The 27,770-nt window shown below is 38.5% G+C and overlaps 3 protein-coding genes across 4 annotated transcripts; 2 read left to right on the forward strand and 1 right to left on the reverse strand.

Annotated features, from left to right (window-relative positions):
• The first annotated feature begins 459 nt into the window (after positions 1 to 459).
• Positions 460 to 5,911, forward strand: LOC140776235 (probable E3 ubiquitin-protein ligase BAH1-like 1). The gene is made up of 6 exons (XM_073119867.1): positions 460 to 812; positions 3,956 to 4,200; positions 4,621 to 4,881; positions 5,211 to 5,348; positions 5,422 to 5,480; positions 5,561 to 5,911. Exons 1-6 carry the CDS (start codon positions 611 to 613, stop codon positions 5,664 to 5,666), a joined length of 1,011 nt encoding a protein of 336 aa, XP_072975968.1. The 5' UTR covers positions 460 to 610; the 3' UTR covers positions 5,667 to 5,911.
• Positions 5,912 to 6,978: 1,067 nt separating this feature from the next.
• Positions 6,979 to 18,009, forward strand: LOC140775560 (kinesin-like protein KIN-13A). The gene is made up of 12 exons (XM_073118937.1): positions 6,979 to 7,622; positions 8,160 to 8,381; positions 8,713 to 8,886; positions 9,314 to 9,418; positions 12,079 to 12,156; positions 12,297 to 12,378; positions 13,379 to 13,541; positions 15,083 to 15,412; positions 15,548 to 15,766; positions 15,854 to 16,394; positions 16,489 to 16,554; positions 17,300 to 18,009. The coding sequence occupies exons 1-12, from the start codon at positions 7,425 to 7,427 to the stop codon at positions 17,480 to 17,482; spliced, it is 2,361 nt and encodes a 786-aa protein (XP_072975038.1). The 5' UTR covers positions 6,979 to 7,424; the 3' UTR covers positions 17,483 to 18,009.
• A 593-nt stretch (positions 18,010 to 18,602) lies between these two features.
• Positions 18,603 to 27,358, reverse strand: LOC140775466 (ABC transporter C family member 14-like). 2 transcript variants are annotated; one of them, XR_012106753.1, is made up of 12 exons: positions 25,095 to 27,358; positions 23,960 to 24,280; positions 23,705 to 23,791; positions 22,644 to 23,273; positions 22,294 to 22,458; positions 21,819 to 22,113; positions 21,121 to 21,335; positions 20,327 to 20,632; positions 20,185 to 20,248; positions 19,368 to 19,607; positions 19,107 to 19,271; positions 18,604 to 18,955 (listed from the first exon to the last, which is right to left on the reverse strand). XR_012106753.1 is itself a non-coding variant. In XM_073118780.1 (11 exons), exons 1-11 carry the CDS (start codon positions 27,120 to 27,122, stop codon positions 19,168 to 19,170), a joined length of 4,455 nt encoding a protein of 1,484 aa, XP_072974881.1. In that variant the 5' UTR covers positions 27,123 to 27,358; the 3' UTR covers positions 18,603 to 19,167. The 2 variants fall into 2 exon arrangements, 1 of the variants encoding a protein (XP_072974881.1); XM_073118780.1 differs by having other exon boundaries at positions 18,603 to 19,271.
• Positions 27,359 to 27,770: the final 412 nt, after the last annotated feature.

A 27,770-nucleotide genomic window follows, 5' to 3' on the forward strand; every position in this document is an offset into this window, starting at 1 on the left:
TATTTGGTATATATATATATATATATTATGCTTTTATTTTAGGAGATTTCTACAACCTAAATGTAGACAATCCATTGGCTAAACTTTAAGGTTGATCACTATGTCAATATCTTTGATAAAATTATAAAATGTAATTTAACTGGCCAATGGAATTGTGCTCAACTTTCTCTCTAAAAATTAGGATATAATTAGATAATTTAAGGAGGAGGGTATGTGTAAGTTTTCTCTAGTTGAAGAGTTAAAATGTAATTAACCCTGTATTAGGAGACATGCCAGGCTTAACCTGATCTTTAATAAAAAGAAAAGGAGGACTTTTACTAAAAAGTCCTTCTTATTGTTTTATTTGTCAGAAGGACGAAAGTGTAAATTTGCATCAATACATATAGATGATATACAGTAATATTATACAGGCATCGAAAGTCAACCATACTCGTAACGGAACATATTAAAAAAATACGAGTACGAAGCTACTTCTTCTTCTTCTTCTTCTTCTTCTCCAAGGACTCAAACCTTAGCAGAACTCTCCACCCATCTCGATTTCCGGGTAATTTCTAGTATTTGGGTTTGCTTAGATCCTTCCTCTTTCTTTGGTTCGATCTCTTCAGAGCATATGGAAGAGCTGAAATTTGTGAAGAGGTACGAGGAGTGCATGAAGGGGTGGGAGAAGAAGCGGCTCCCTGAACTGGGACTAACAAAGCTCTGGGATTTACTGGAGAGCTGCCATTGTGGAAAGAAATGTGTTGGTGAGAGCTCAGATGGGTGTGGGAGTGATCTTTCGGATTCTATCTGTCGATGCCCTGATCAATGCTCTGGTATGGGAAGTGGATTTTTTGAATTTGAAACTTAAATCCAAAAAATATTCGATTTTTCTTTTTCATCTGGGTCTTCTTAATTTGCATCTTTTCTCCTGCTGAGATGAAGAAAGATGCCTCCTTTCTTTTCTAATTTAATGTTTGTAGCCTGATATCAGTAATTTACTTTGTTTCCCGTTTTCTTGTTAAGTTTGACTCGAGTAATTCAACTTGAAATGGTTTTGGAAATGAAGTCAACACCTCGTTGAGATGATCTATATGCTTCCCAAGTCCTTGCTGTTTCTTATTGCTTTCTTCTGAAACCTTTTGTGAGTTCCGGCTCCAAGATGGATGCGATTCTGACCTATGATGTGATATATGCAACACTAGTTTGCGTATCTTTACATGAAAAGCTTAGACTAAATTAAGGGTTCTTCTTTTCCGATTTGCCCTTAGGTCCACAAGTATACTCATATGGCTTTTCTTTTTCATGAGTTCTCTTTATGAACTTTCCCTATCATTTTCTATAAGTTATTAATAAGAGCTCTAGATTACTTGTAATGTTCCATGAGAATGTTATGCTTCCCGTATGACATTTGGGATAGGATACTCGACAAATTAAAGCATCTGGGCATTCATTAAAGTGTAGCTCAAGAGAAGGCTACTCATGAACCTTGGGCTACCCTATTTGTCTCCTTCAATTAACAAACTTGGTGACACACTTATTAATCTCCTTGCCCGTGATTTGTTGTGTTCTCAGATCTAAAATGTGCCTAGTTTGGAAGGAGGTGGCAAGATATTAAGATAATAACCAATAACGAAGTTATTGGTAATTAAGATATTAAGATCTAAAATGTGCCTAGTTTCAAACGTCAGCACATAGAATTGGAATGACAACAAACTGCGATGAACATCGTTCGAACGCCCTTAACCCGTTTGAATGATTTTCTTAATTTTGAGACAATTTTTGACATTTAATATAACATTTTTGTGCTATTCTTGTGTCGACAAATAAAATCTTTAATCCTCCTCGTTATGTTCAACTAGATTTTTATTTCAATTATTGAATTGTTGTGAATTAATGAATGTTATCAATCATATTATGTGTTGAATAATGTTTCTACTTGACTATTGCTATATTTCTAATAAAATGAGTTATTGACAAAAATAATCTAAGGATGAAAGATTTCATGTAGATTTTAATACATTACATTCAAATAAAAAACATTTTTAGATACCATAAAATATACATTATAGGTACGTAGGGGTGAAAATAAATCAGATAGTGCTCAACTTATATCTAGATTCATATTTTGATCTGAATACGAATTCATATATGGATATTAAACAGATGGAAAAATTTAAAATCACATCCTAACTAAATAAATACGGGTAATTTGCGGATACAGATTAGATAATTTTCGGATAGAGGATTAGATTTTAAACGGATACGAGTCGAATTTAAACGAATTATGACATTTCTTTTTGACATAATTAACACAAAATACTAGGAATTTAAAAAAAAAATCTTATATGTCAAATACATATAAAGTTAGCAAAATCAATCTCTACAAACAATATAAAACACATAATTAGTAATAATATTAATACTCACCATTTAAATAAGCAAACTAAAAACTGAAAATTACTCAAAAAAAAATATTTATAAATGGATATCCGATATCCATATCTAAAAAATTATAACTGAACCATATCCGTATCCAGGTTTTTTTTATAAAAACCTACCCGTATCCGTTGTTTTTTTTTTTTTCAAAAATCCTATTCGTATTCGAGTCATATGGAAAATTTTATCTAAATCCGATCTTGATCGGGTCTGATAGCGGGTCACATTGGAGTTAATCTGACCCGTTTTTATCCCTATAGGTATACCAAAGGCATGCCATTAGCATCTAGGGCATGTCGACTGGGGATTGGCATGGCATATTCCTTTGGCATGACAATTCTTAGAAGAATTCTTAGAACTAAAGTATTATCATCGTCTATACATTTCCCAACAATATGGACATGGCTAAGGCCAACTCAAAGATGAGAAGACCCCATAGAATAAACTCATTTATGCAAACTTGCAAAGTTTTGCCACTTTTCTGACCAAAGCAAAATCAGATGATAAAGGATTTTGGTTGAGAATTATATAAGACCAGTTGGCGGGTAGAATCTTGGTTGTAGTTTAGGATCAAGCAATCTAGAAGCGGGATGGAGAACTTAAAAGAAGGAAAATTCAAATAGATGTAGATAATTTTAATCTATGAAAGATAAGAAGAGTTTGTTTCCGATGGAAATACTTCAAAGATATTTATCATTCTCTGACTTGTTTCTATTTTATTATGTTGGAAATTCTATGAATTAAGTGCTATTCTCTTTATATATGTATAATACATACATGTGCGCGTGTTTGTATATATAAGAATGTCAACCTACATAGTGGGTCATAGCTGTTGCCCAGTTGGCCGTAATGGGACCCTTTATCAATTATGCCAAGTGTTTAAATGTCATTTTCTTACATTAAGCCATGGTATATCTTGGGCTTGTTTGATAGGTTTTTTCCATAGAGTTTGAATACCATCCTTTAATTTGGTCCATGTTAGTGAATTAATTAGTGTGGTTGTCATTATGTGTTGATGCATGACAATATTAGAGCCATGGATGCTATGTATTCTGCCAATACTCGCCTATTGCTTGATTGCATTTTGCTGCCACAGGATTGGCTCTATGTATTTTCTTTTAATGTGTTGATGCATGACAATATTAGAGCCATGGATGCTATGTATTCTGCCAATACTCGCCTTTAGCTTGATTGCATTTTGCTGCCACAGGATTGGTTCTATGTTTTTTTTTTTGGATCTCTTCTCTACTACTCTTCACTAATTTAGCCTTCTTTGGATATCTATGAAGTTTATCTGCAATTTTACTTTATATTGGCAATTTTGTAGTTGTTATCTCATAAGTACATTTTTGTGCAGAACGTTTTCATATAGGGGAATGCACAATGTGGAACTAGAACTACTTATTCTGCTACTCTGGGAAATTATCTAGTTAACTTACTGAGTTCTTGTTGACAATCTACATGATTTTTATAGATGCATGTTTTCCTGGAAATGTGATTGTACCCTCATTCTTTGGTGGTTTCTCTTGATTCTCTTTAGTATGTGATGGAACGTTCTTCCCGTTGCTTCTCAAAGAGATGTCAGCAGTTGTTGATTCTTTTAACAAACGGGCTCAAAAGTTTCATAAGATGAACTTAGCATCAGGATATCGGAAGTTTGTAAGATGGCTTGGAGGCAAATTTACTAGGAACCATGAAAATTTGATGAAGGAAGGGAGAGACTTGGTTATTTATGCTATCATTAATTCCATTGCTGTGAGGAAAATTTTAGAGAAGTACGATAAGGTATTGACCTGAAAATATAATTCCTTAGTTTACACTTGACAGTGCAATTATTTTAGTTCCATTTCTATATTTCATAGAGAAGTTGCTATTCTGATATAATTCTGTCTTTATTCAATTTGAAAACACGGTTCCTCACTTTTCTTTTGGAATAGGAGAATCAACTTTCACAACAAGGGGAATTAAAATAAAAAATTTACTTGGGAAAGTTTCGGGTTTCATATCAAAGCTCCAGCACACCATGGAATGAAAAAAAAAAAGAAATAGAGGCAGCTAAACGTGCTTTATTCCAGTACTATGATTTTGAATCAATAGAATGGAAACAGAAAAGAAAAACAGAAAGAAGTAAAATGCTTGACTTTGAGTTAGTCTTGTGCAATTACTATTTGTTTCTCTCTACCAACATGAAATTCTCTATTGCAGATTCATCACTCAAAGAAAGGTCAGCATTTCAAATCAAAAGCTCAAAGTATGGATATTGAGATTCTACAATCTCCATGGATTTACGAGCTTATTGCTTTTCACATTAACTTGAAAGAAAGCAAAACCAGAAAGACTTCTATGCAAGGGCTCTCTTGTGACTGCTCGCTCACCATTGAGAATGAAAAGCCGATACTCTCCTGTGGTATCTGCCTCTTTGATTCTTTGAAGCTGGAGATTGAACTGAGTTGTCCCATTTGCTTGGTATGTTTAATATAGGATATTATGATTTACACTGTTGCTAAAGGGTGGCGTCTTCAGTATTCTGTTAGCATGCTACACAAAATTCAGCATACACAATGTTATAGAAGGAACGCTAGGCTGTGCCATGTATTATGTTCAACAAGGTATTGTGATGACAGGGATGTACTATGCCAACAGACAGTGTGCCAGTGGCGCTGAAATACCTTATCTGATTAACATATTTAATGGCTTACTTCTGGATTCTTTAGGTGTTACTAGATATTGTAGAGTTTATATACGTGGAAACTCTCTCTCTCTCTCTCTCTCACTGGTCTTTCAACTTGTTTCAGGATAGTGTGTTTGATGCTGTAGCTCTTACATGTGGCCATGTATTCTGCTATACTTGCAGCTGTTCTGCTGCATCTGTGACGATCATTGATGGACTGAAGTCTGCACATCCTAAAGCAAGATGCCCAATTTGCCGGAAGGTATGATAGCAACCTATCTGCTGATCTTATCTCTATCTACTACAATTGCTACAATTAAACAGTATGATTCCAGGAAGGAGTATACAAAGGTGCTGCACACCTGGATGAGCTGAACGTACTATTGCGCCGCAGGTTTAAGTTTGTAATTTCATATTTATTTTGCTATTCTTCATATCAACTTGAGGATGTATTCTCAAATAATCTTTTGTCAGATGCCCTGATTACTGGGGACAGCGACGTCGGGCAGAAAGAAAGGAGCGTATGAAGCAGATCAAGGAGCACTGGGAGTCTCAGTGCCAGGCCATGACAGGCATCTAAAGAATACCAATGGTTTCCTTCAGGTGCTTCTTGTATATTTCATCATCTGCAAAATTAAAACTCTCTCCTGATTGTGATTATGATAAGATTTGTTCCTTTTGTAACACAACAAATGCTCAAAACAAGTACTTAAACCAATGGATTCAGAGTGCAGTCAGAGGCAATCAAACTTGTATAAATCCAAGTGCTTCTTGGCACTAAATATGACATTCCTTCATGTTATTGTAATGGTGTTTTCTGGTCTACTTCCCCTATTGAGTCATGAAGAAGTAATCAGGGATATTTTCTCCTTTTCTTTTTTTTAATCTTCCTTTTGTCATAATAATACACTATTTTACAAGCAATGAAACCCCATATTTTGGACCTAATTCTTCTCAGATCATGCAGAAATATTTCATTTGGGTTAGGCCATGGAAAGCTAATGAAGTTTACTTCATAATCATGGCAGTAAATAATACTCATCATTGAGATGGATAACATTATTTTGGAAGGATGAAAGCTAAACATAGTACCTTAATCTGGTTGTGATTCAATTGAGGATGCTTTCATTGGAGAGGATATGGTGGGGCTCTCAACCAACCAACCAACAAGCTTTCCACCAAATATTAAAATAAAAGAAAAGAAATAAAAAATCCTTTTGTTGGAGTGTAAGTGCTCCAAAAGAAACCTCAGAAACTTAGATCACATCAGAGGAGTTTGGTGGCTAGTCAGTTTGCTGTTCAAATCTTAGCATCTTCTCCACCTCCATGGCCCATCTGGAGAGGGATGGATTAGCTTAAGTAATTGTTACTTAAATAATAGAGATCAATAAAATAGGAATATATTTTTGAATTTGAGAGCATTTTGTTAATTAGTGTGACAAGGTCAACTAAAATTGTTCTTCTGTTACAATAAATACTTTTTAATATAAGCAAAACATAATGAGTGATTAACATTGGTTACTACTTAATTAAACCCTGGTCAACTACCTAACTTACTTGACTTGCTGAACTCACCTAGTGAAAAAGTAAAACCTTGTTATCTTATCAAGCTCTAAAGTCAAACCTAAGTAACTAACTTAACTTGCCAATTCCATTGAACTAGTATAGTATAGAGTCAATTCATCTACTAGTCAAATCAAAACATAGATTAGGATAAACAGCGGTGCGCCGGTAAATATAAGGATTAAGTTTAATAGGACATAAAAGGAAAAATAAAAATAAAGGGTGAATATAAAAAAGAAAAAAAGAAAAGAAAAGTCCAAGGACAATTATGTCTTTCTCCTAAAGTTCCTATTTCCAAATGGAAAGCGCTCTCTCTCTCTCTCTCTCTCTCTCTCACTGTCACAAGAACAAAAGAAACCTCTTTCTCTCTGTCTCTCTCTCTCACGGGCGCAATGACGACCACCACTCCCAAATCCAAACCTTCCTCGCTTTCCCTTCGCTAATCCCCTCATCTCATCTCTCTCTCTCTATCTCCCCTCGGGGCTCAGATCCCAATTCCTCCCTCATTCCCTCGAATCTCTCCATTTCTTTAGAAACCAACCATCTCAACCCATTGAGATCTCGACTCCTCGATCTCCCCGCCCTCCAAACCCTCCCAGAATTCCATTTCGCATTCGTCGATCCGGTTTGATCCGATCCATCCCCACCCGATGCTTTGCTAGATCTGGTCGTTGTCGAGATCGGGGAGGTTCGATAAGGTTTTCGTTTAGATCTCCTTGCTTAGGGTTTATCACCGGCGGGGAAGTTGGCGCCCCAACGAAGGTCGCAGCGCCACATGGGTGGCCAGGTGCAGCAGACCAATGCCGCGGCGGCGGCGGCGGCTCTGTACGACCCTGCGGCGGCGGCTGGGACGGCGGGGGACGCCGGAGACGCCGTCATGGCACGGTGGCTCCAGTCCGCGGGGTTGCAGCACCTGGCTTCGCCGGTGGCGTCGTCGGCCGATCATCGCGTGCTCCCCAATCTCCTCATGCAGGTTTGACGCATGCTTCTTTTACTTCGTTAGATATTGCTGGGTTCGTAGGATCACACCTTTTTCCCTTGGATTACTGTGATGTGAGGATGGCAGTGGATGCATTTGATTTGGCTGGCTTGAATCAGATTCCTTTTTGTTGCACAGTGGCTGTTCAGATTTTGAAGATTATAAACGCTAGTTGATTTTTTGTTTTTCTATTTATTCTGATCCGAACTGACCACTATGATATGATGATGGCACTGGAAAGAAGTGCTTTTATGGTTTCAAGAATATAAATGCTAGTTGATTTGATTCGCTTAAATTAGGTTTTTTTATTTATGTTGGTAATGCTGGAAAGAAACGTTTTCTGGAGCGTATAAAAAAGTTAGTTTGTCTTAGCTTGACTGGCATATAAAAGCATTTGCTTTGGGCTTTACCATCTCGTGAGGAATCACTGTTTTGTGAGACATGCATGAACGCATTGTGTTTGCTAATAATGGTAGTGGGAGCAGTTGGCATAATATTTAACGGTGGATTTCTTTGGTGGGCTTTTGGTAGGGATATGGTCCACAAACTGTTGAAGAGAAGCAGAAGCTGTATAAGCTCTTGAGGAGCCTGAATTTTAATGGGGAGTCTGCCTCAGATTCATATACACAGACAGCCCAAAGTTTTGGACCAGCAGGTGGATTGGATGGCTTTTATTCACCTGAGCTGAGAGGTGAATTTGGAGCTGGGCTTTTGGATCTTCATGCAATGGATGATACTGAACTTCTCTCTGAGGTACAATGTTAAACAATTTTAAGGAGAATACCTGATAGTTTATGCTATGATTTATACCACACTTTATGCCAGTGTTTATTTCTTGTGCTATTTTCCTGATTTCTCACTGCCTTATACTGTTTTATTTTTTAAAGTTCCCTTCAGGTAATCCTATCTACTGAATCTGTTAAATTGGCAGAACTAAGAGTATAGTTAGTTATTTTATTAGAAATTTATGTATTATATAATTGCTATCTGTTTTAGAGGTAATCATTCAAAATGATGATTAATGCAATATAGCATTTAATTTTATGGAGTTGGGTAACAATTTGTACCTACTTTATCTTGCCAGCATGTATTGTCAGAACCTTTTGAGCCATCACCTTTCATGCCAAAGGGGATTGATGATGACTATGATGTTATGTATGATGGTCAACAAGGGCTGCCAGATAGCAATATCAGACCATCAACAGGTGAAAGAGAAATTAGCACGAGAGAAAGCACTGTTGCAAAAATTAAAGTTGTGGTACGTTAGATCATTTTCATGCTATATATCTTACTGTTTGTGCTAACAAGGCTGCATCAATTGATAGGCCTATAATTTGTTATTTTTGCTTGCAATTAATCATATTTCTTAGTTAGTGTCTTTGTTTGTTTTAGACTTTTAAGTGATGATAGATGAATGGCTTAAATTAGTGTTTGTAGTTTTTCTTTTTAAATTTTAAGAAACTCTTTCACCTACTTGAACGTACATCTATCGTTTTTTCTAGAGCATGTATTGGCATATTACATATATTTTTTAAAGGTTTCTATTAAACTATACATAGCAAGGAGTGATGATAGATAATAGCACATGCAATGCAATATAGTTGGGAATCTGGTGGTTGTTTCCACTTGTCACTCTTCTTTCAACATGATTCCATTTTTCATTCTTCTTTCAACATGACAATCAGGTGCGTAAAAGACCTTTGAACAAGAAGGAGATCTCTCGAAAAGAGGATGATATTGTGACTGTGCATGATAGTTCATGCTTGACTGTCTACGAGCCTAAGCTAAAGGTCTGCCATCTTCTTCTGCATGATTGTTCATAATTGGGATGTTTATCTATTGTCTAAACCTTGTCTAGCTGTTGTTCTCTTACATATTACAAGTTTTCGATTGGCTATAGGCATCTCATATGGATATGTAATGCACAACCTTTTTAATTCTTGATTTCTTGTTTTGCCTTTTGAATGCTTGATTTCTTATTTTGCCTTTTGAATGGTTGATTTGCTTTTAAAGAACCATATAATGGGTTCTTTGTGGTCTCACTGGACAACTGCTTTTGTTCCATGTTATTTAAATGTTGCACTAGTAGAATTTTGCAGATTCATGTTAGCTGTTTTGTGAAATATAGTTCAATTAAGCTCCAATTGGATCTCAAGAAAATACTCAATTTTGTTATGTACTGTTAACATTTTATAAGTTCAGAATATTGTGCTTAGATGCTTCATCATATACTCGTCTTTTCAATTCTCCATGTGAACAATTAAAACATAGTCTAGCAAGAACTACCATAAACCACCTTTTCTTGTGGTTTGTAGATGGCAAAGCATTTTTTTCTGCAACTATTTGTGCAATGCTTTTGCCACTTGCTTGAAATGTGAAATAGGATGAGCCATTATCTGACATTAATGAAGCACGGACATGGGACACGGACATGATACGGACACGGCGATATGGTAAATTTTGAAAATATAGGGCACATTCACAACATAGGACATATCAATATATATATATATGTATGTATGTATGTATGTATGTATATATATATATTATTGATACATCTAAAGTAAGAGTTTGCAATATAATAGTGTTAAATACACATACATCAAGCTTTAATTTGATAGAGTAGAGAGGCTTTAATGTAATTTAACAATAGACATTTAAATTTATTATAATCAGTTTAGCACAATAATTAGAATTAATTAAACAACATATATTTAAATTTAAGCCCTAATGTCCTATCGGTATCAAAAAAAAAGAAAAAATGAAACTATAAAAAGCTTTAAAGAAGAGCAGAGAGGTAGAGAGAGTGGGGGAGAGGAGCTGCTTGTGGGGAGGGAGGGAGAAAGAGGAGCTGCTTGTAGGGAGGGATGAAAGAGAGCAGAGCAGAGAAGCTGCTTGTGGGAGGAATGAGAGAGAGAGAGATAACCTTGTTGTTCGTCTCATAGCCGCTCGCTGTCGCACAACCACTCACCATTGTGCACTATCGTCTTCAGCTGAGAGGGATTTGGGGCTAAGAGAGATTTAGGTTTTTGTTTCGGGGTTAGGGGTTGGAGAGGTAGTTTTGGGTTTGGGTTTTAAATTCGGGCCAACAAAAATTGACCCAACTCGACTCGTTAAATATTAGCTAATTTTCCTACCGTGTTCTACTTGTGTCCCAGCAGTGTCTTCTACGTGTCCTTTTTTCTTTATTTTTTATTTAATTATAGATACTCCGGATCCGTGTCGGACACGTGTCTGACACGGACACCTCTCCCAGTAGGAGGTGTCCATGCTTTATAGTTTGATATGTATAGGAGCTTGCTATATCTTCTTAGAGTTTTGTCTTAAGATCGTCTTTCCTTGCATTATTATTGTCGTAGTCTCTTTCATGTCCTGATCTTGCTTTATGTAGGATAAAGATTGAATTGCATTAATCATTTAACAATGCTGATGAAGGTGCATACTTAAGGCAATTTGATATTTGACATGCATACATCTCTCCTATCTTTAGAGAGGAAGGAAATCTATGGGGTTGTCATTTTCTTTTTACATCTGATTTGAAGCTCAGTCTTCGTAATACAAAGAAGGTGTGCTGGGAAATACATAGAGGGGTTATATTTGATGCTTAGTTAAGATTTAATAAGGTTTCAATACGGAAAGAAAAATTATATGGTGGTTATATAGGATGTCCTTGACGTGAAGTATTTTTTTGACACAAGATTTGTTATACAACAGAAAATTTTAGCATCTTTACTCTTGGAGCGCACTTAAATCATTCTCGCAGTGCTTAAGGTAGTTGCCTTGTGGTAATGTAGGAGGTACATAATTAGTTTCTTATTCAAGTAGTGATGTTTACTTGTAAGTTAATGGAGATGGAATTATGCTCATTTAACGATGAGTTTCTTGAGATTTAGTGAATATTGTAAAGATGATAGTGATGTAATTTGTGTTGATTCTTGCTGAATGCTGATGGAGAGGTTGCTTAAGGTGCATGCTCAGTAGGTTATCAAGAGAAACTTGTATTTTTTCGCTTCTTTCCTTTCATTTTGTTTCTTTTAGTGCTACATAATTATTATGTGTACGCATGGATTGGTCTGGGAACTCCTTTTTGTGCTTCCTTTAGTACATAATAATCATTCTTCTTGTTACGTCTGAGTATGTGACCATTAAATAAAATTCATTGAGTGCATTCTCCTCAAGTGGTTAAAAAGCTGTACTAGCTCATGTTCATCATGTTTTATCAACCTATGGTCATTTTATAAGACGCATCGGTGCCAGCCACATGTCAAGGCAGTAGTTAAAGATGCCTCTACTAGCTTCAGTATTTTTTTCTTGTTGTGTCTGAAGTTGCAAACATTTGAAAAGAGATACTCAGGGAAGCAGCTTTTTATACCTAAAGTTGTTAAAGATGCCTTTACTTTTGCTGGATGAAGTTATATTGCATAATTAACTTGAAATCTTGACATGAAAGGTGGACTTGACTGCATATGTGGAAAAGCATGAGTTTTGTTTTGATGCTGTTCTTGATGAGCATGTGACAAATGATGAGGTAATGCTGTCTCTCATCTTTCTATTTCATTGTCATCTTGTCAATTACTTGTGGCCATCCGTTTCCATAGCTGCAAAATTAGCCATCGAACAATTCTTGCTGTTGGCATCTACCTGAACAGATATAGATTGTCTAAACAGGTATATCGTGTGACTGTGGAGCCAATTATACCAACCATTTTTGAGCGAACAAAAGCCACATGCTTTGCTTATGGGCAAACAGGTTTGTTGGACATGCCTTTTCAATTATTTTCTCTCAGCAAATAACTGTAATTGTAACGAATAATGGAAATCCTGCTCTACTACATTTTCTGAAGTTCTTCTAAGAAAGCCTATTCGGAGGTTTGCTTTTCTACAGCTTCCAATCTCTCTGAGTTAGTGAAACATGAAAACTCGTTCCACGAGTTTTGGATTGGAATGCTTATTCCTTGTAATAAGCTAACAATTTTGATTTACAATTTTCTACTACAGTATGTTTGTTATAACAACTCGGTAATGATAAATGTCATACAATAACTGATTAATAATTCAAGTTCTTGATCCATGTTATGTATTAAACATGTTTAGGCTGTGTGGACCTGCATCTAAGTATAAGAACATGATTATCTCTTTATTCTTATGGTTTATTGGAGCAATTTTGTTCATCTCTATGTCATCTTTAGTAATAAGAGGGTTGCTTTGTTTATCGGCTCCATCACGTTGCTGCTTAGCTGCCAACATAAGTTGAATTTCCTCATGCTAAATATACTTGTCTGTAATTGCTGTTCTGCATTGTCAGTTAGGACTCAGGACCATCTGGCATGAGAGGACAGGATTAACATGGTTTGATGTTCTCCTATACAGTATATTAAGAGGACATTTCATTGTATAAATGCCAATGTTGCATTAAAATGGTATGCTGCTAACAGGTGGTCTTAGCATGACTATCCGTGATCTTCTATTTTGAACTTGTGTATTAGTGAAGAGTAAGCACATTTATCTGGATGCTCCAGAACTTCTATTATGTTAATCATGCCAGTCTATTTGGTCTGTCTAACTGCTTTTCTAGACATTAAGCTTAAGTTGAAGAGGATGAAAATAAAGATGGCAATTGGTTAAGCCTGTATATATGCAGAGTTATACACGCAATTCTTGTACCTTATAGAGGACCTGCAGTTGCTCTTCTTTTTTCATATCAAGCAGTGAGACTGAAAAGACCAGTTACGCTGGATTTACTTTTACAGGTAGTGGCAAAACATTTACCATGCAACCCTTACCTCTCAGAGCTTCACAAGATATGGTTCGACTTTTGCATCAACCGATGTACCGAAATCAACGATTTAAATTGTGGCTTAGCTATTTTGAAATATATGGTGGTAAACTCTTTGATCTTCTCTCTGATAGGAGGTTGGTTTCTACAAACTCTTATTTTAAGTTTTTCTGTTTCTTTTCCTAATTGCTAATCTGGTTTTGTCCAATCTTTATAATTTAATCTGTTTTGTTTATCTTTATGCTTCCTTTTGTCACGACTATTAAGTCAGACTACAATTCTAGGTTTTCTATGAAGACCTTTCAAGACTCCAACCAAGCTCATAAGAATCTATCACCTGGTTAAAGATATGTGACCTATTGTTGCACAAGTAGAAGAGAAATACAGAGGCAATAGAAAACCTCTTATCTAATAGCTAGTGCTGCAAGCAGACTTGAGCTTATACTAGAGTTCTCAAGCCCTGCTTGGCATATAGATAGCTGAACAATTTTGTGTCAATATGATCTGTAAAATAGGTTCTCAGGTTTGACTTTAGCCATTTTAAGCCGAGCCATTCAAACCAAGCTGAGTTTTTTCAGGACTTGAGCTTAAAGTGAGTCTGTACACACCTTGTGGTTCATAACTAGCCAAGCTCAGGCTGGACTTTTGTAATCTGATCTCAGCCTGTTCATGAGTCTTTGCAGTAGCTGCTCTATGATAGTGTTGGGGTCATGGAGGGAGAAAGAAATCAGGAAAAGTGAAAGCAGTAATGAGAAATAAGCAGTTGAAAACAGGGACTGAATGCTAGCTGTGTTTTCTGCTTGTTTCTATTGAATCACAATTCTCCTATTTTATGTAGTGAAGCACGGGTACCTATACGTGTCACGATGAGACATGATAAGATATATATATTTTTTTAAGAGTGAGAAACAGATGACTTAACCTAGTTGAGACCTATGCAAATATTCAGTGAGATCAATTCTCCTACTCTCCTGTACTGAAGCACGGGCTCCTACATGTGTCATGATGAGACATGATAGTATTTTTTTTTTAAGGAGAGAAAAAAATGAGTTAACCTAGATGAGACCTGTGCAAATATTTTAGTGAGATTATTAGATGCCCAGTTATTTTATGCTCTTGTTCTTACATCTCTTCTGCTGTTTAGCAACCCAGATATAACTAGGCCCTGCACTACTTGTTACATTCCACACCCTGACTGTATCGTATCTCAGATCCTCTTAGCACTTTTTAAGTCCAAGATCATCTACAGTAGTTTCCAGTCCAGGATTTGCATTATAATAATAAAAAATGAGTATAATACTCTAACTGGACGTTTCTCATAGCTGCAGAACTTATGGATGTTGTACTTGGATGCACATGATCCCTTGTTTCTACATGGGTCGTAGGTTGTTGGACCATGATATATGTATATTTCTCAATATTAGGGGAACATCTAGCTCTGGTGAAGATCTTTTCAAACTAATTGAGCACATGGTGCTATCTGATGCAGATAAAAGTATTCAAATAAATAATTTCAATTCAGAAATCGTACATTATTATTCCTATTTTCTCTTGGGCATTCTATAATGATATGGTAGTTTGGCATTCTTCTGCATCTCTTAGAATAATTTCTTTTATATGTTTGTTATATTGGTTTTATTGGGATAATGATGATAAGCCATTTTAACAATTTCATCAGGAAACTCTGCATGAGAGAAGATGGAAGGCAGCAAGTATGCATTGTTGGATTGCAGGAATTTGAGGTCTCAGATGTTCAGATTGTTAAGGAATATATTGAGAAAGGAAATGCGGCAAGGAGTACAGGTTCTACAGGAGCAAATGAAGAATCATCAAGATCTCATGCTATTTTGCAACTTGCAATTAAGAAGCACAAAGAAGTGACTGACACCCGAAGGCAAAAGGATGGCAATGACTCAAAGAGTGCTAAGGTTGTTGGCAAGATCTCTTTTATTGATCTTGCTGGAAGTGAGCGTGGGGCTGATACAACAGATAATGATCGGCAAACGCGGTTTGTATATTTGATTCCTTCTTTTTTATTTGTCTTTTTGTTTTAGTATCTGTTTTTATTTGGCCAAGAATGCTCAGATCATGTTTTTCAGTATGTTTCAGTCTTACTGGTAATCTATACTGTGTTCTATGGCAGAATCGAAGGGGCAGAGATAAACAAGAGCTTATTAGCTTTGAAGGAATGCATCCGTGCACTAGACAATGATCAAATACACATCCCTTTTAGAGGGAGCAAGCTGACAGAAGTGCTTCGTGACTCTTTCGTTGGAAACTCGAGAACTATCATGATTTCTTGCATTTCGCCTAATGCAGGTTCTTGTGAGCATACTCTCAATACCTTGAGATATGCTGATAGGTATGTTTTGCTGACTACTGCAATATATGATTGCAGCTTACTTGTTTTTTGTTCTAGGTTTAAGAAGTATAGATGATAATTCAACAGGGTTAAAAGTCTTTCCAAGAGTAGCAACCCCAAAAAAGATCAACCTTCTGGCTCATTTGTACCTTCCAACAAGGAATCAGCGTCAGCATCAGGATATCCTCTCTCAGTAGAAGCAGATGACATTGTCGAGCAAAACCAAGATTTTAAGACAGTGGATATTCCTAGGAGGAATGCTGAAAATTTATCTCATAGTTCTACAGTGGAACCTGAGAGGAATTCATTTAGCATGCCAACTTACAACAATAAAGGAAGGGAAGAAAGTGGAGCAGCATCAGGTCCAGTGGAAAGGGAAAGGGTTGAGTTGAAAAATAGTCACAGCAGCTATTCTAATAAACAATCCATGCAGAACTCATTTGAAAACAAAGATGAAGAGAAAGTACCCAAGGTCTCACCACCTAGAAGAAAAGGTTATAGGGAAGAGAAAACTGAAAAACAGAGCAATTCATCAAGAAAAGACAGTGCGCCCGAAGTCCATAAGCCGCAGCCATCAGATTCTGCTTTGAATTCATACAATGATGGGGAAATAAATGCAATACTTGAGGTATGCAAGTCATGCATTTTTCGAACATTGTGCAATTTATCTACAAATTAATCCATCTTTGCCCTGGTTTAGCATTCCATCTTGATTTTTGTAGGAAGAAGAGGCTCTCATAGCAGCACATAGAAGAGAAATTGAAAATACGATGGAAATAGTGCGAGAAGTAAGTTTACTCCAGCTTTATTCATTGTTAGAATTGAAAAGGCAGCATGCTCGTAAAAGATGTAGTCCAATTTAAACAAGCTGTTAATTATTAATTTCAGTGTTGGTAATTTGTGTTGATTTGGTTGCCTATTTTACATTGTCTCTGATAAGCTTTAGATTTATGTTATTCCTGCTTCATAAGCTTTCCTGGTTACCTTCTAAAGAGAGCTTTGACACCCTGTGGCGAGAATTAAGTCCTCTCCTTGAAGGCTAACACTTTAACTTTGAGTCTCTGTTGTGCCTTCTGATTTGATGGAGAAAATTGGCATGACCCTGTTTCTTAGCAAAAAAAAACAGAACATATCAAATGCAATATCTTTGTACTTTAAGATTGTTTTGTCGGCAAATCCATATTTTGTTGTGCTTGTATCCATTATCCACTCTATACTCCACTTTTGTCAACTGGTGAATATTTGAGTACACCATAATTTTTACATGATTGAAATCTTCAAACTAGAAGACAACTAACACTGCATAATTTTTATCTAGTTGGTTTATATATTCAGTGAATGATTTCATTGTAAAATGATTATATGATAATTCCACGAAAGAGTTTCTTACAAAGGCAGATAAGGCATTCAGGGTAATAAATTCTGCAATTATGCAGGTGTTTTGCAGCCATGGATACTTGGAACTTAATGCTTTCCAACTATTGTTGATTTGCTGCATGTATTCTACCTAACCTTAAAACATTACTCTTGCAGGAGATGAATTTGTTGGCAGAGGTCGACCAACCTGGTAGTCTCATCGACAACTATGTGACACAGTTAAGCTTTGTACTCTCACGCAAGGCTGCAGGCTTGGTCAGTCTTCAGGCCCGTCTGGCACGATTTCAGCATCGCCTCAAAGAGCAGGAGATCCTCAGCCGCAAGAAGGCATCAAGATAAGCTGTGCCTACTTCATATCTTGATCGCTGTTCGGCCGTTAGTGGGTAAAAGCTCATGCACTTTTGCCCAAGTTGTCATCTCTCCTCGTATCACATCTCAGACGTAGCTTCATGGATTCAACAAAGGTGCCATGGATCTCCATATTGCAAAATTTGATGCAGTTGACCTTGAAGGAACTCACTTATACCAATTTCCTAGTTTGGTTCCTGGGTTTGTTTGCAATTTGCAACTGTCCTGTCTTTGAAGGACCTGCTTTGGGTGCTTGAGCATTCGTGGTTGCAAAATGTGCGGTTTGTTGAGATTCTGGGGGTTGGTTGCAGAAGGAAAGACATCCCAAAATCCTCCGAAGTGAAAGCTAACAGTTAATACGTGATTGTTGTATTCATTATTTTTATGTTATTTTTTCTTAGGCCCGACCTGAATATGCTGGTAATAATTATGTTATGTCAATAGAACATCTCCAGGCAAAAAATCATTGCGCTTCGCCCTTATTAATATGATTGCTGTTAGCTTTTTTCAAAGAGTTATTTGTTATTGTACTTCAATGTCATGCATAAGTTTTGTCTAAAATTTAACCTCCTATTCACTCACTGTGGAATAGTAATAGTCATCCTTTTAAATAAAAATTAATAGTAACTAAACAATAACTTAGCTTCTTCTGGGATGCTAATACATTATTCTATTTTCTCTTATTTCATACAATTTCAACAAATTTATTTAATAATAACTTAAAATTATTGTTTTGTTTTCAGATTAGACAACACCTAATTATTACTACTATTTTACATCTAATCAAGAGTAATCTTGTCTTTTGGTTTAAAATGTTACTAATTTTCAACACTATTCTTTATTACTTTAATATCAGATGTAATTATTATGTTTTACACTAATATTTAACTAAATAATAGAATAGTTTATAATAAGGTCAAGAATATATTAACATTTTGCTAGGACAAAGGTTGTACTGTTTAGTTCTGGCATTCTGGGTTGAGTTCTGACAGCAATAAAAAATGATCTTTGGTTTCTTTACCCTTTTCTTTCTCCTTTTCTCTTATCTGGTTTGCAATAAAACGTTTCCGATAAAAAATAATCATCAATCGACACGCCCAATCTAATGTCATTATCATTCCGGTGTTAGCCGTAGAACTTTAAAAATGATTCATTGCTAGTACGAGAAGACAAAAAAGTAGTAGAAAAATTAATACACTGAATTTTGATATACTACTACCTCTTTCCAAATAACAAAATTTATTGGGGAAAAAAAAAAAAGATCAACTCAAGTTTGTTCATTCCAAACAGATGAAATTCATTCCGAACTTCAAGTTAGAGCTGATCTTTGTCTCATGCTGACTTATTAAATGCCTTCAACTAAAACTAAGGGAAGGATCTTGCTCCACTACATCTGCAGCCTCGTTTTTCACTTGGAACAATTTTGTACTTCACATCTTCAAAACTGCAATGCTGCATAAGCAGCTACAAGAAAATTACCATTTAGATCGCTAAGGTAGCGGTGGCTTCTTCATGGAATTGTTCTTTAAATAAGGATGAGCAGAACCCGTAATAGATATAGAAAGAATATGATCCGCTCAAAGAAATGTGCATCTTGAGCTCTCTTGTCACTAACCTTAGGGACTCCGAGCACCTCTTTAAATTTTGTCAACAGGCTTAAGCATCAGCTAGTTAGCCTAAATATCTGATGATCGATTTGCGTACTCTTGAACAAGCGCCCCGAAGAGCGATGATTGGCATTCAATCAAGTTTGATGGCGAGTCAAATTCCTTTGCCAGACCTGATCAGAAATAACTTTTCTTATGTTTACTGCGAAAACTAAATGAACCGCTCCTTGACATGTATAAGACATAAGAGGAGGATTTGAAAAGATTACCTGCATCAATGACCAAAACTCTGTCACAGTCCATGACTGTTGGTATCCTGTGAGCAATGCTGATGATTGTACAGGCTGAGAAGTCCTCACGGATGATCTGCTGGATCACAGCATCAGTCTGTGAATCCACTGAAGCAGTTGCCTCATCCATGAAGAGGATTCGACTACGTTTCAACATGACGCGGCCCAAACAAAGAAGCTGTCTCTGTCCCACGCTCCAATTCTCCCCATCGTCAACGACTTAAATTGAGTAGTTTCAATGCAGAAAGTTGTGGTTAAGGATTTAAGGATGCAGGTGATATGGAAAAAATTGAACATTATAAAATGACAAGCCAACAAGATCGACTTAGTTCTACACACGGGCTACTAACTTGGCAATAGCTGTAAAATGGTTCAGCATAATATGATTGAAAGAGCATATGAGTAGATAATTCCACTAACAAAGCACTAAATATAAGTATTTGAATTAGTTAATATATCTAGAATTTTAAATAGTATGATCGAATTATGTAATTTGAAAAGCTAATGTAAGTGACAAAATACCAATCTTATTCATTGATTGAATTAACCCACTTTACAAACTCAATTAGTAACCAAGTATCACCTATTGTCTATGGGAATTATGTCATTTTAGGTCAGAGGAAGTAAGTGCGACAAATCAAGCATTAATATGATAGGTACTGCAGCTTCCCTCAGTTAGTAGAGCACAGCATCTATCTTGAAATTTGCATTGAAAGACAAATTTTAAGACGGAAGAAATTAAGATTAAAAGTGAAGAATTTAGTCAACCAGCATATCAAAGATAGAAATTGCATACCAATTGCATCAAGCTTTTCAGGTTTTGAAGCTACTGCATCTTTAAGCTGGCACCGTTCGAGAGCCTGCAAGGAGGTGAAATTAGAAATCGTCAGTAGTGAGAAGCAAACAAATTGAGAGAGTACAAAATCTTCTGCCTGTACCTGCCATATCTGCTCATCTGAGTATTGTCCAATTGGGTCAATATTGCTCCTAATTGTTCCTTCAAAAAGAACAGGCTCTTGAGGAATTATACCAAACCGAGACCTGAGGTCATGAAGGCCCAGTGTACATATATCTACGGCATCAATGATTATTTTTCCCCCACAAGGTTCTACGATTCTGAACAAAGCTTGTATCAGTGTTGACTTGCCACTGCCAGTCCTACCTACAACCCCTATCTTTTCTCCTCCATGAATTTTTATTGTAATGCCTTTCAAAACTAGCGGAGTATTAGGTCGATACCTGACCTGCATAAACAAAGAAGAACATGTTTCAGCATCAGCAACTAAAACAATGTCAAATAGAAATGACCTTGTAAGTAAAAAGCTGAAAGGCAATTGCATGGATCCCTATAAAATCTACTATCTGTATGTACCTTTTGTTTACTTGCATGTGTACACATAGTGGAAAAACCTATATTTTCGCATAAATCACCCTCAGGTTAAAAGTTTGATTATCAGAAGATGGAATTTACACCTTTCACAGATTAAAAGAGAAAGTAGTGCAAAGTGAGCTACTTCTGCAAAGCAAGTCGCAGTTAATTCTTCTGTGTTGTAAAGATGATTCAGACTATACTACTAAAATGTTGACTTCGAGGGCTATCCATATAAAACAGTTCATGTTCTTTTCAGGGGTATAGAAGCAAATAACAAATTTAGAATATGCAAATAAGGGAATTTGGAATGGTATACATGCAAAGACGCTAAACTCAAGTATAAAATCATGGATAAGAAACCTTTAGATCTCTGATGGCAATGTCTCCATTCGTGGGCCAATTTGGTGTGGGAAGGCAATCTTTGATTCTCCATGCTGCCTCAGAAGAAAGTTTGGTGAATTGCTTTATCCTCTCTACTGAGACCATCCTGTTCTCAATGAAACAGCTTATCCATATTGCAAAAAACACCACCGAGTTGAGAGACAGACCATATGAAAGAGATAGACCAACAAACTCTGCATTAGTGAACAAGAAAATAATTAGCTGATGGATTGGGTACAAGCTTTCCTACATAATATTTTCAGTGACAAATCACTTTGACTTGTAAATTAGTATAATTCTTACATAATTCCGAGTTTGTTCCTAATTTCTCCTTCTTTTTTCTAATCTTTTCAAGCCAAGAGCATTTTTATAAAGGGTTGCGCATTAGTCTAAATTGCTGAACTCTTTTCAGGATTCAGAGACATGAATTCAGTGAATTTAGATAACCTTCAAGATGTTTTCTCATCATTTTGATAGCTAGTCATATATAACACAGTAAATAAATGGTGTCCTTTTGGCTTTTAAGCTTTTGGCCAAAGCTGACCTGATGACCTCATTTTTACAAGAGGCTGAGTAATGATAATGATGATCATGGTGATGATATTGATATTAACATAGTACAGACCGTTAAGATGAGATGAAGCACAGTTACCTCAAATTGGATTTCAAATAAATACCTGGTTTGATGAAATTGCTCGGCAAGCTAACCATGAGCAATGCAGTGGCACAGAGGACAAAACACCCAATAAGTTCCAATCTGAACCCCAGCCACTCGTTGGCACCATTGTTGTGAAAGTCCATACGTAAGCTTGAATTAACCCTGTCAAGATTTTCCTGGAAAAAGCTTTTCTCCTTCTTGAAGCACCTGATTGTTGTAACACCAAGAATGCTCTCTGAAAAGTGATGGATAACTGGTGCTTTGGTAATCGAGTCAAGGCGAGTTAACTCCCTGGATGTTGCAAGATAATAATCCTGCATAAAATAAGAAAAGAAACACATTGTGTAAGCTATCATTCTTACCATTCTAAATGTAGTAGAATTATATCATGTCATGTCTAATGAACTTGAGCTACACATATGCGTTATATTTTCCAAGGAAGCATGTATAATGATGCTTCAGAAAAGATGTGAGTTGTAGCATGTGAAAGATACCTTGTACCATAAGTTCAACAGTACTAGTGGAATTATGGTTATGATCGATGGCCAGGCGACCTGACATGTAACTATAATGATGCCCAACAATGCAATGTACATCGAAGCAATTAATCCCACCATGAAGGGAAGGAAAAGATCAATGTTTGTTTGGTCTGATGATGCCTGGAAGAACAGCAGGAAAAGAATTAGAAGAAGTGAGAATTTTAAAGATTTGTATTTCACATCCAACAGGCAGAATACAAGCATTTCAAAAGATGTATAAAATTGAGCTAATGAATTATATTCTGATCTTTCCTAATAGCTTTTGTGGCATTAACAATGACATAAATAAGTAAAATAATAATTACCCTGCTTAGGATTCTCCCAGAAGGGGTGGTATCAAAAAATGACATGGGAGCACGCAATATGCTATCCAAAATCTGCTTGAAAAAGCTCTGAGCAGTCTTAAGTCCCAAGTATGCAACAAGAAAGGCCCTCAGTGTGACAAGAACAAATATAACCAAAGCTAAGATGACATAAACTTCAATAAATATGGAGGGATGAAATGAAGTGCCAATCTCATCGGACGTTTCATATGCCAACCAATAGTCACTTGCCATCTGAGAACCCTGCCACAACAACGCAACTGTCAAAACTGCCACCACTCCCCACCATCCCCAGGCCTCAGTGATGTATAACTTGTAGACATGGAAGCTAACTTGGCCAGTCTCCCTCTCCTCCTCCTTAATGAGTTTAGAATTGCCATTTTCTGCCTTTGGTGAGATTGCAGACTCACCCTCCTTGTTAGATTTGGTGCGATTTGTTGCAGGTTGATATAATGTTGTACTTTGAGGATCACCAATTCCAGTAACAGGAGCACTTCGCTCCACAAGCTCCATTGAGTTGTCATGAGCAGCAACAAGAGCTGCAAAGTCTGAACCTGATTCTAATAACTCATTGTACTTCCCAGTCTGTACAATCATCCCATCTTGCATGACCTGTGGTTTTCATCATGGAAAAAGAAAAATAAGTGATGCTCAAGTAAACATTAGAAATCTGTCAAAGTCTAAGGATGAAACAGCTAATAAATAATAGCAAGTAAATACAAATCAGATATGCTGAGAAACATTCTCCTGTTCTATGGTAGCATGTACTAATATATTTTTAACCTTCAACCTTCCAGAGTCCATTAACACTTATCGTCGTCAACCTGTGTTGCTTGCTTGTTCGAACCATATTTACTTCAGGTTATATTAGAAATCAGAAGAAAAGATGTTCACAAGAGCTAGAGTCTTATTGATAGAGATACAGATAGAGAACTAGAGATAGAGAGATTGAAACAGAATGCAGGGTAAAAGTGTGTTTTCTTAGAGTTAGAATTATGATCCAGTTATACAAATACTCCATAGGACTAGAAGATGATACTTACGAATATTGTATCAGCATTGTGCAAGAAATCTACTTGGTGTGTCACAAGCACGACTGTCTTCCCTTTGAGTGCACCCCTCACACATTCCTACAAGAAATAACTGATAGTTGTAACAAACCTGACACTAGAAAAGACGATTAAAAGCCAACGTACCTGGTAATTGATTTATTCTATGTTCATTACCTAAAACCTACAATGAATATGTAAGGACTTTAAACAACTCATGCAAAAGACCAAAAGAAAAGGGAACCACACCTTGAAGATATCTGAACCAGTATGAGCATCAACAGCACTAAAGACATCATCAAGTAGGTATATATCGCAGTCCTGATAGACGGCCCTGGCAAGCTGTATACGTTGCTTCTGTCCACCACTGAGATTGATCCCTCTTTCACCAATCTCAGTCTGGTCGCCAAACTCCATCATCTCCAAGTCCTTCTCCAAGCAACATACATGGATGACTTCCTTGTACTTCTCTTGATCCATTGGATTCCCAAACAAGATATTCTCTTGAATGCTCCCATTTTGGATCCATGCAGTCTGTGCCACATAGGCTGTCCTCCCACATACTGTAACCTGTAACAGCAAAACATAAAGGGCAACAAGAATCTTACTAAAACACTCCACATAAATAGAAGGATGCAACCATTAGGCAATATCAAGTATAAAGTATATTGAAACCGTAGCGACCACAACTGTTACATGAATCAAACTAAGCTAGATTCACCTACATATCAAGACTCCATGCTTGCAAATGACTCCTATTAAGAGCAGAGTGGTAGGTAATATGTACAAATGCACGGTTCTTTTCCTGCCTAATAAAGCTATCTTCACTTTCTCAAGTTCAATATTGTGTCTAAAAATTGAGATATTTGGTAATCATCTACCCGACAACAACTTTCCAAAGACAAATTGGTTCAGGACAAAATTAAATGATTGAAGTCAAAGTCAAGTCCAGAATAGCTAATGCACTCCCCGTAATCCTTTATATATCAAAATCCGATTTTAAAATTTAAACACAAGCGATCGCATCTAACTCGAGTAAATTTCACCGACACAAAACTAGGCAAATTTCACGACCCAACCACTGTCGGCTCCAGAGAGTACTGAGTGAAACACGCCGGGCTGCCGCACGGATTTCCATAGACGTGCTTCACTGATCAAGGATTTGACTTTTACATTCACACGTGTGACGAATCTCGGGCATTAATTCGCACGGAAAAGGAGTCTGTGAAAGATTGGACATATTTACAGAAGCCAACTTTTGGCCTTATTTGTCTATTTCAAAATAGTAGAAGACTACAGTTGGGTAGGACGTATTTGCAAAAGCGTAGGGACGGCGAATGTAGGTGAAGGACATGATACAAAATGACGGTGAGATACGGCGTACCTTTCCCGAGAGCTTGCGCATCTCCCCCAGCAGGCACGAGAGCAGAGACGACTTCCCGGATCCGACGGTCCCCACGATGGCCGCAAGGTCCCCAGCACGAATCTCGAGGTCGATCCCCTTGAGCGCGACCTCGCCCTCGTCGTCCCATGCGAACTCCCCGCCGCGGATCTCGACGGCGACCCCGCCCTCCTCGCACACGTCCGATCGCTCCACGGCGCCGAGGTCGAGCTCCGCGCTGGTGAGGTAGGCGTCGAGGCGCTCGACTGAGATCATGGCCTGCGAGGCTGAGATCAGCGCCTGGGGGAACGTCCGCATCGGCTCGCTGAGGATCCTGAAGAACGAGGTGGCGGTGAACACCAGCCCGGCGTCAAGCTTCGTGCCGACTAGCACGCACGTGCCGAACACGAGCACCGACACGAACACGGGGGCGCACGAGAGCGCGATCACGTTCCCGGAGTTGCAGTAGAGGAACCTCGCGAGCCACCCGTACTCCTGCTCACGGAAGTTGTTGATCCTTTTCTCGAAGTGCTCCTCCCAAGCCTGGAACTTGATCACCCTCATGTAGCTCAGCATCTCGTTCGTCGCCTTCATCCGCATGTCGCGCATCATCATGAGGAGGTACTGGTACTTGTTGTTCTGCTTGGTGGCGAAGAGGACGAAGACCATGATCCCGAAGACGCCGACGACGGCGGAGATGACGGAGAGGCCGAGGTAGGTGTAGAGCAGCGCGAGGGCGACGCCGACCTGGCACGGCATGAGCCAGAGGTAGTTCAACTGGAGCATTATATCAGACAGTTGCTGCGCATCCACGGCCATGTAGTTTACGATCATCCCCACGCCGTGGGATTGCCGGGCGGAGCACGAGAGGCGGAGGCCCTTGTCGTAGAGGGAGGTGATGAGGGAGGATCGGATCCGCATCCCGAGCTTCTGGGAGTGGAAGCTGAATTGGTGAGAGCACAGCACTTCAATTGTTTTAGCCAATAGGAGGACGGCCACGAGGTAGAAGCCGCGACCGATGGAGCGGTCGTCGCCATTGGCGAAGTCGATGAAGCTTTGGATGAGGGTGGGGCCGACGTACATGACGAAGAGGCGGAGAACAGCGAGGAAGGCATTGAAGAGAATGTACGGCCAGAAGCACCGGAAGATGGTGGACCGTACCGGGTGGGATGATCGGACAGCCGGGTCGGGCCAGTTGGACCGGAATAGAGAGTAGGTTTTTTCGGCCCGGTCGTCCGGGGCGAGGGCCGGAACGTCGTTGAGCTTTAAGGGGGTCTTGTAGCCTTTAGAGACCAGAGGGTTCATCCAGCTCAATGTGGCTCGGGAGAGGAGGGAGGCGGTAGCGTAGGGGGTCACGTCATCTCCGATCAAACAGGGCTCGACCGGTTCGATGGCGGAGATTCCAGTGGATCCGGTCGCCGATAGGTAGAGGAGTGGGAGGGTGAGGCCGAGGAAGACGAGGGAGACGGCGTCATCTGGGGAAATCGGGTTACCCGAGGCGAGGCGAACCGCCGCGGAGGCGGATAGGAGGGACGTGAGGAGGGAGGCAGCGAGCCAGAAGAGGCGGAGGGAAACGGGGTGGTATGCGGCCCGGAAGCGCTTCTCGTGGGCGACGAGGGCCACCGCGGCGAGGTGGGCAAGGAATTGGAGCGCGAGGAAGACACACTCGGCAAGCTTCCATTCAGATTTCGGGAGGAGGAAGAGGGCGACGACGAGGAGGGCGAGGGAGGAGGCAGCGAGGAGGGAGGAGACCGCGAGGGCGAGGGCGAACTGGAAGCCGGTACGGATCCGAACCGGATCCGGCTTAGCCAACAGCGGCTTATCGGCATCGGCTTCGCTGCGGCGGCGGGAGAGAAGCTTCTGAAAGGCGAGGATTAGGAGGGTAAAAAGGAAGAGAAAGTCAGCGAGGGATAAGAGGAGGCGCTGAGGACAAGGGGAGAAGAAGAGAAAGCCAAGCCATTGGAAGGAGCGGAGAGCGGGAGGAGGAGGAGGAGAGCACGTGAGGAAGGTGAGGTAGGGCGGAGAAGTCATGGCGTCGGCGATGGCTTATTGGAGCAGAGAGTTCGAATCCATCAAGAAGAAGAGCGAAAGAGAAGAGGAGGATATGATGCTATCCATATATATGGTTTTGGATTGGAGAGAGTATCCGAAAAGTGGAGAGGCGAAAAGGTGAAAGTGAAGAAGATGGAGTTTGATGTTTAACTGGAAGTGGAAATCCGACTTCCTCACTTTTAACCGGGAAGTGAGAGAGAGAGAGAGAGAGAGAGAGAGAGAGAGAGAGAGAGAGAGAGTGTCTTTGATACGAAGAAGAGAAGAAATCGATAACCAGTCGCAGCTTAGGCTGCAGTGGATTCTCTGTACGTGATTATAGGACTTCTAGAGGTTTTGACCAAACTAACCCTCTCCTAAATTTTATTTATCAAATTAGTTTTTTTTTTTAAAATAATGAAATAAAATATTTCAACAAACAAAAAGCTAGCAGTTTGAAAGGTAGATTAATTTCCATCCAAACTTATTAATCTCTAAAGAAATTTGTTATAAGTTTGGTGATATTCTTTCTGTTTATTGTCCTTCCAGCAACTCATATCTACAGAGATTCAGCATTTATTAGGAGACCAGTGGGCAAATTATATTATTAAAGAAGCTGCAATGTGTATTTATTGGAGTTTCCTCCCACTT

This window comes from Typha angustifolia, chromosome 14 (genome assembly GCF_048772165.1).
Source record: "Typha angustifolia cultivar Huaian chromosome 14, ASM4877216v1, whole genome shotgun sequence".
Lineage (NCBI taxonomy): Eukaryota > Viridiplantae > Streptophyta > Magnoliopsida > Poales > Typhaceae > Typha > Typha angustifolia.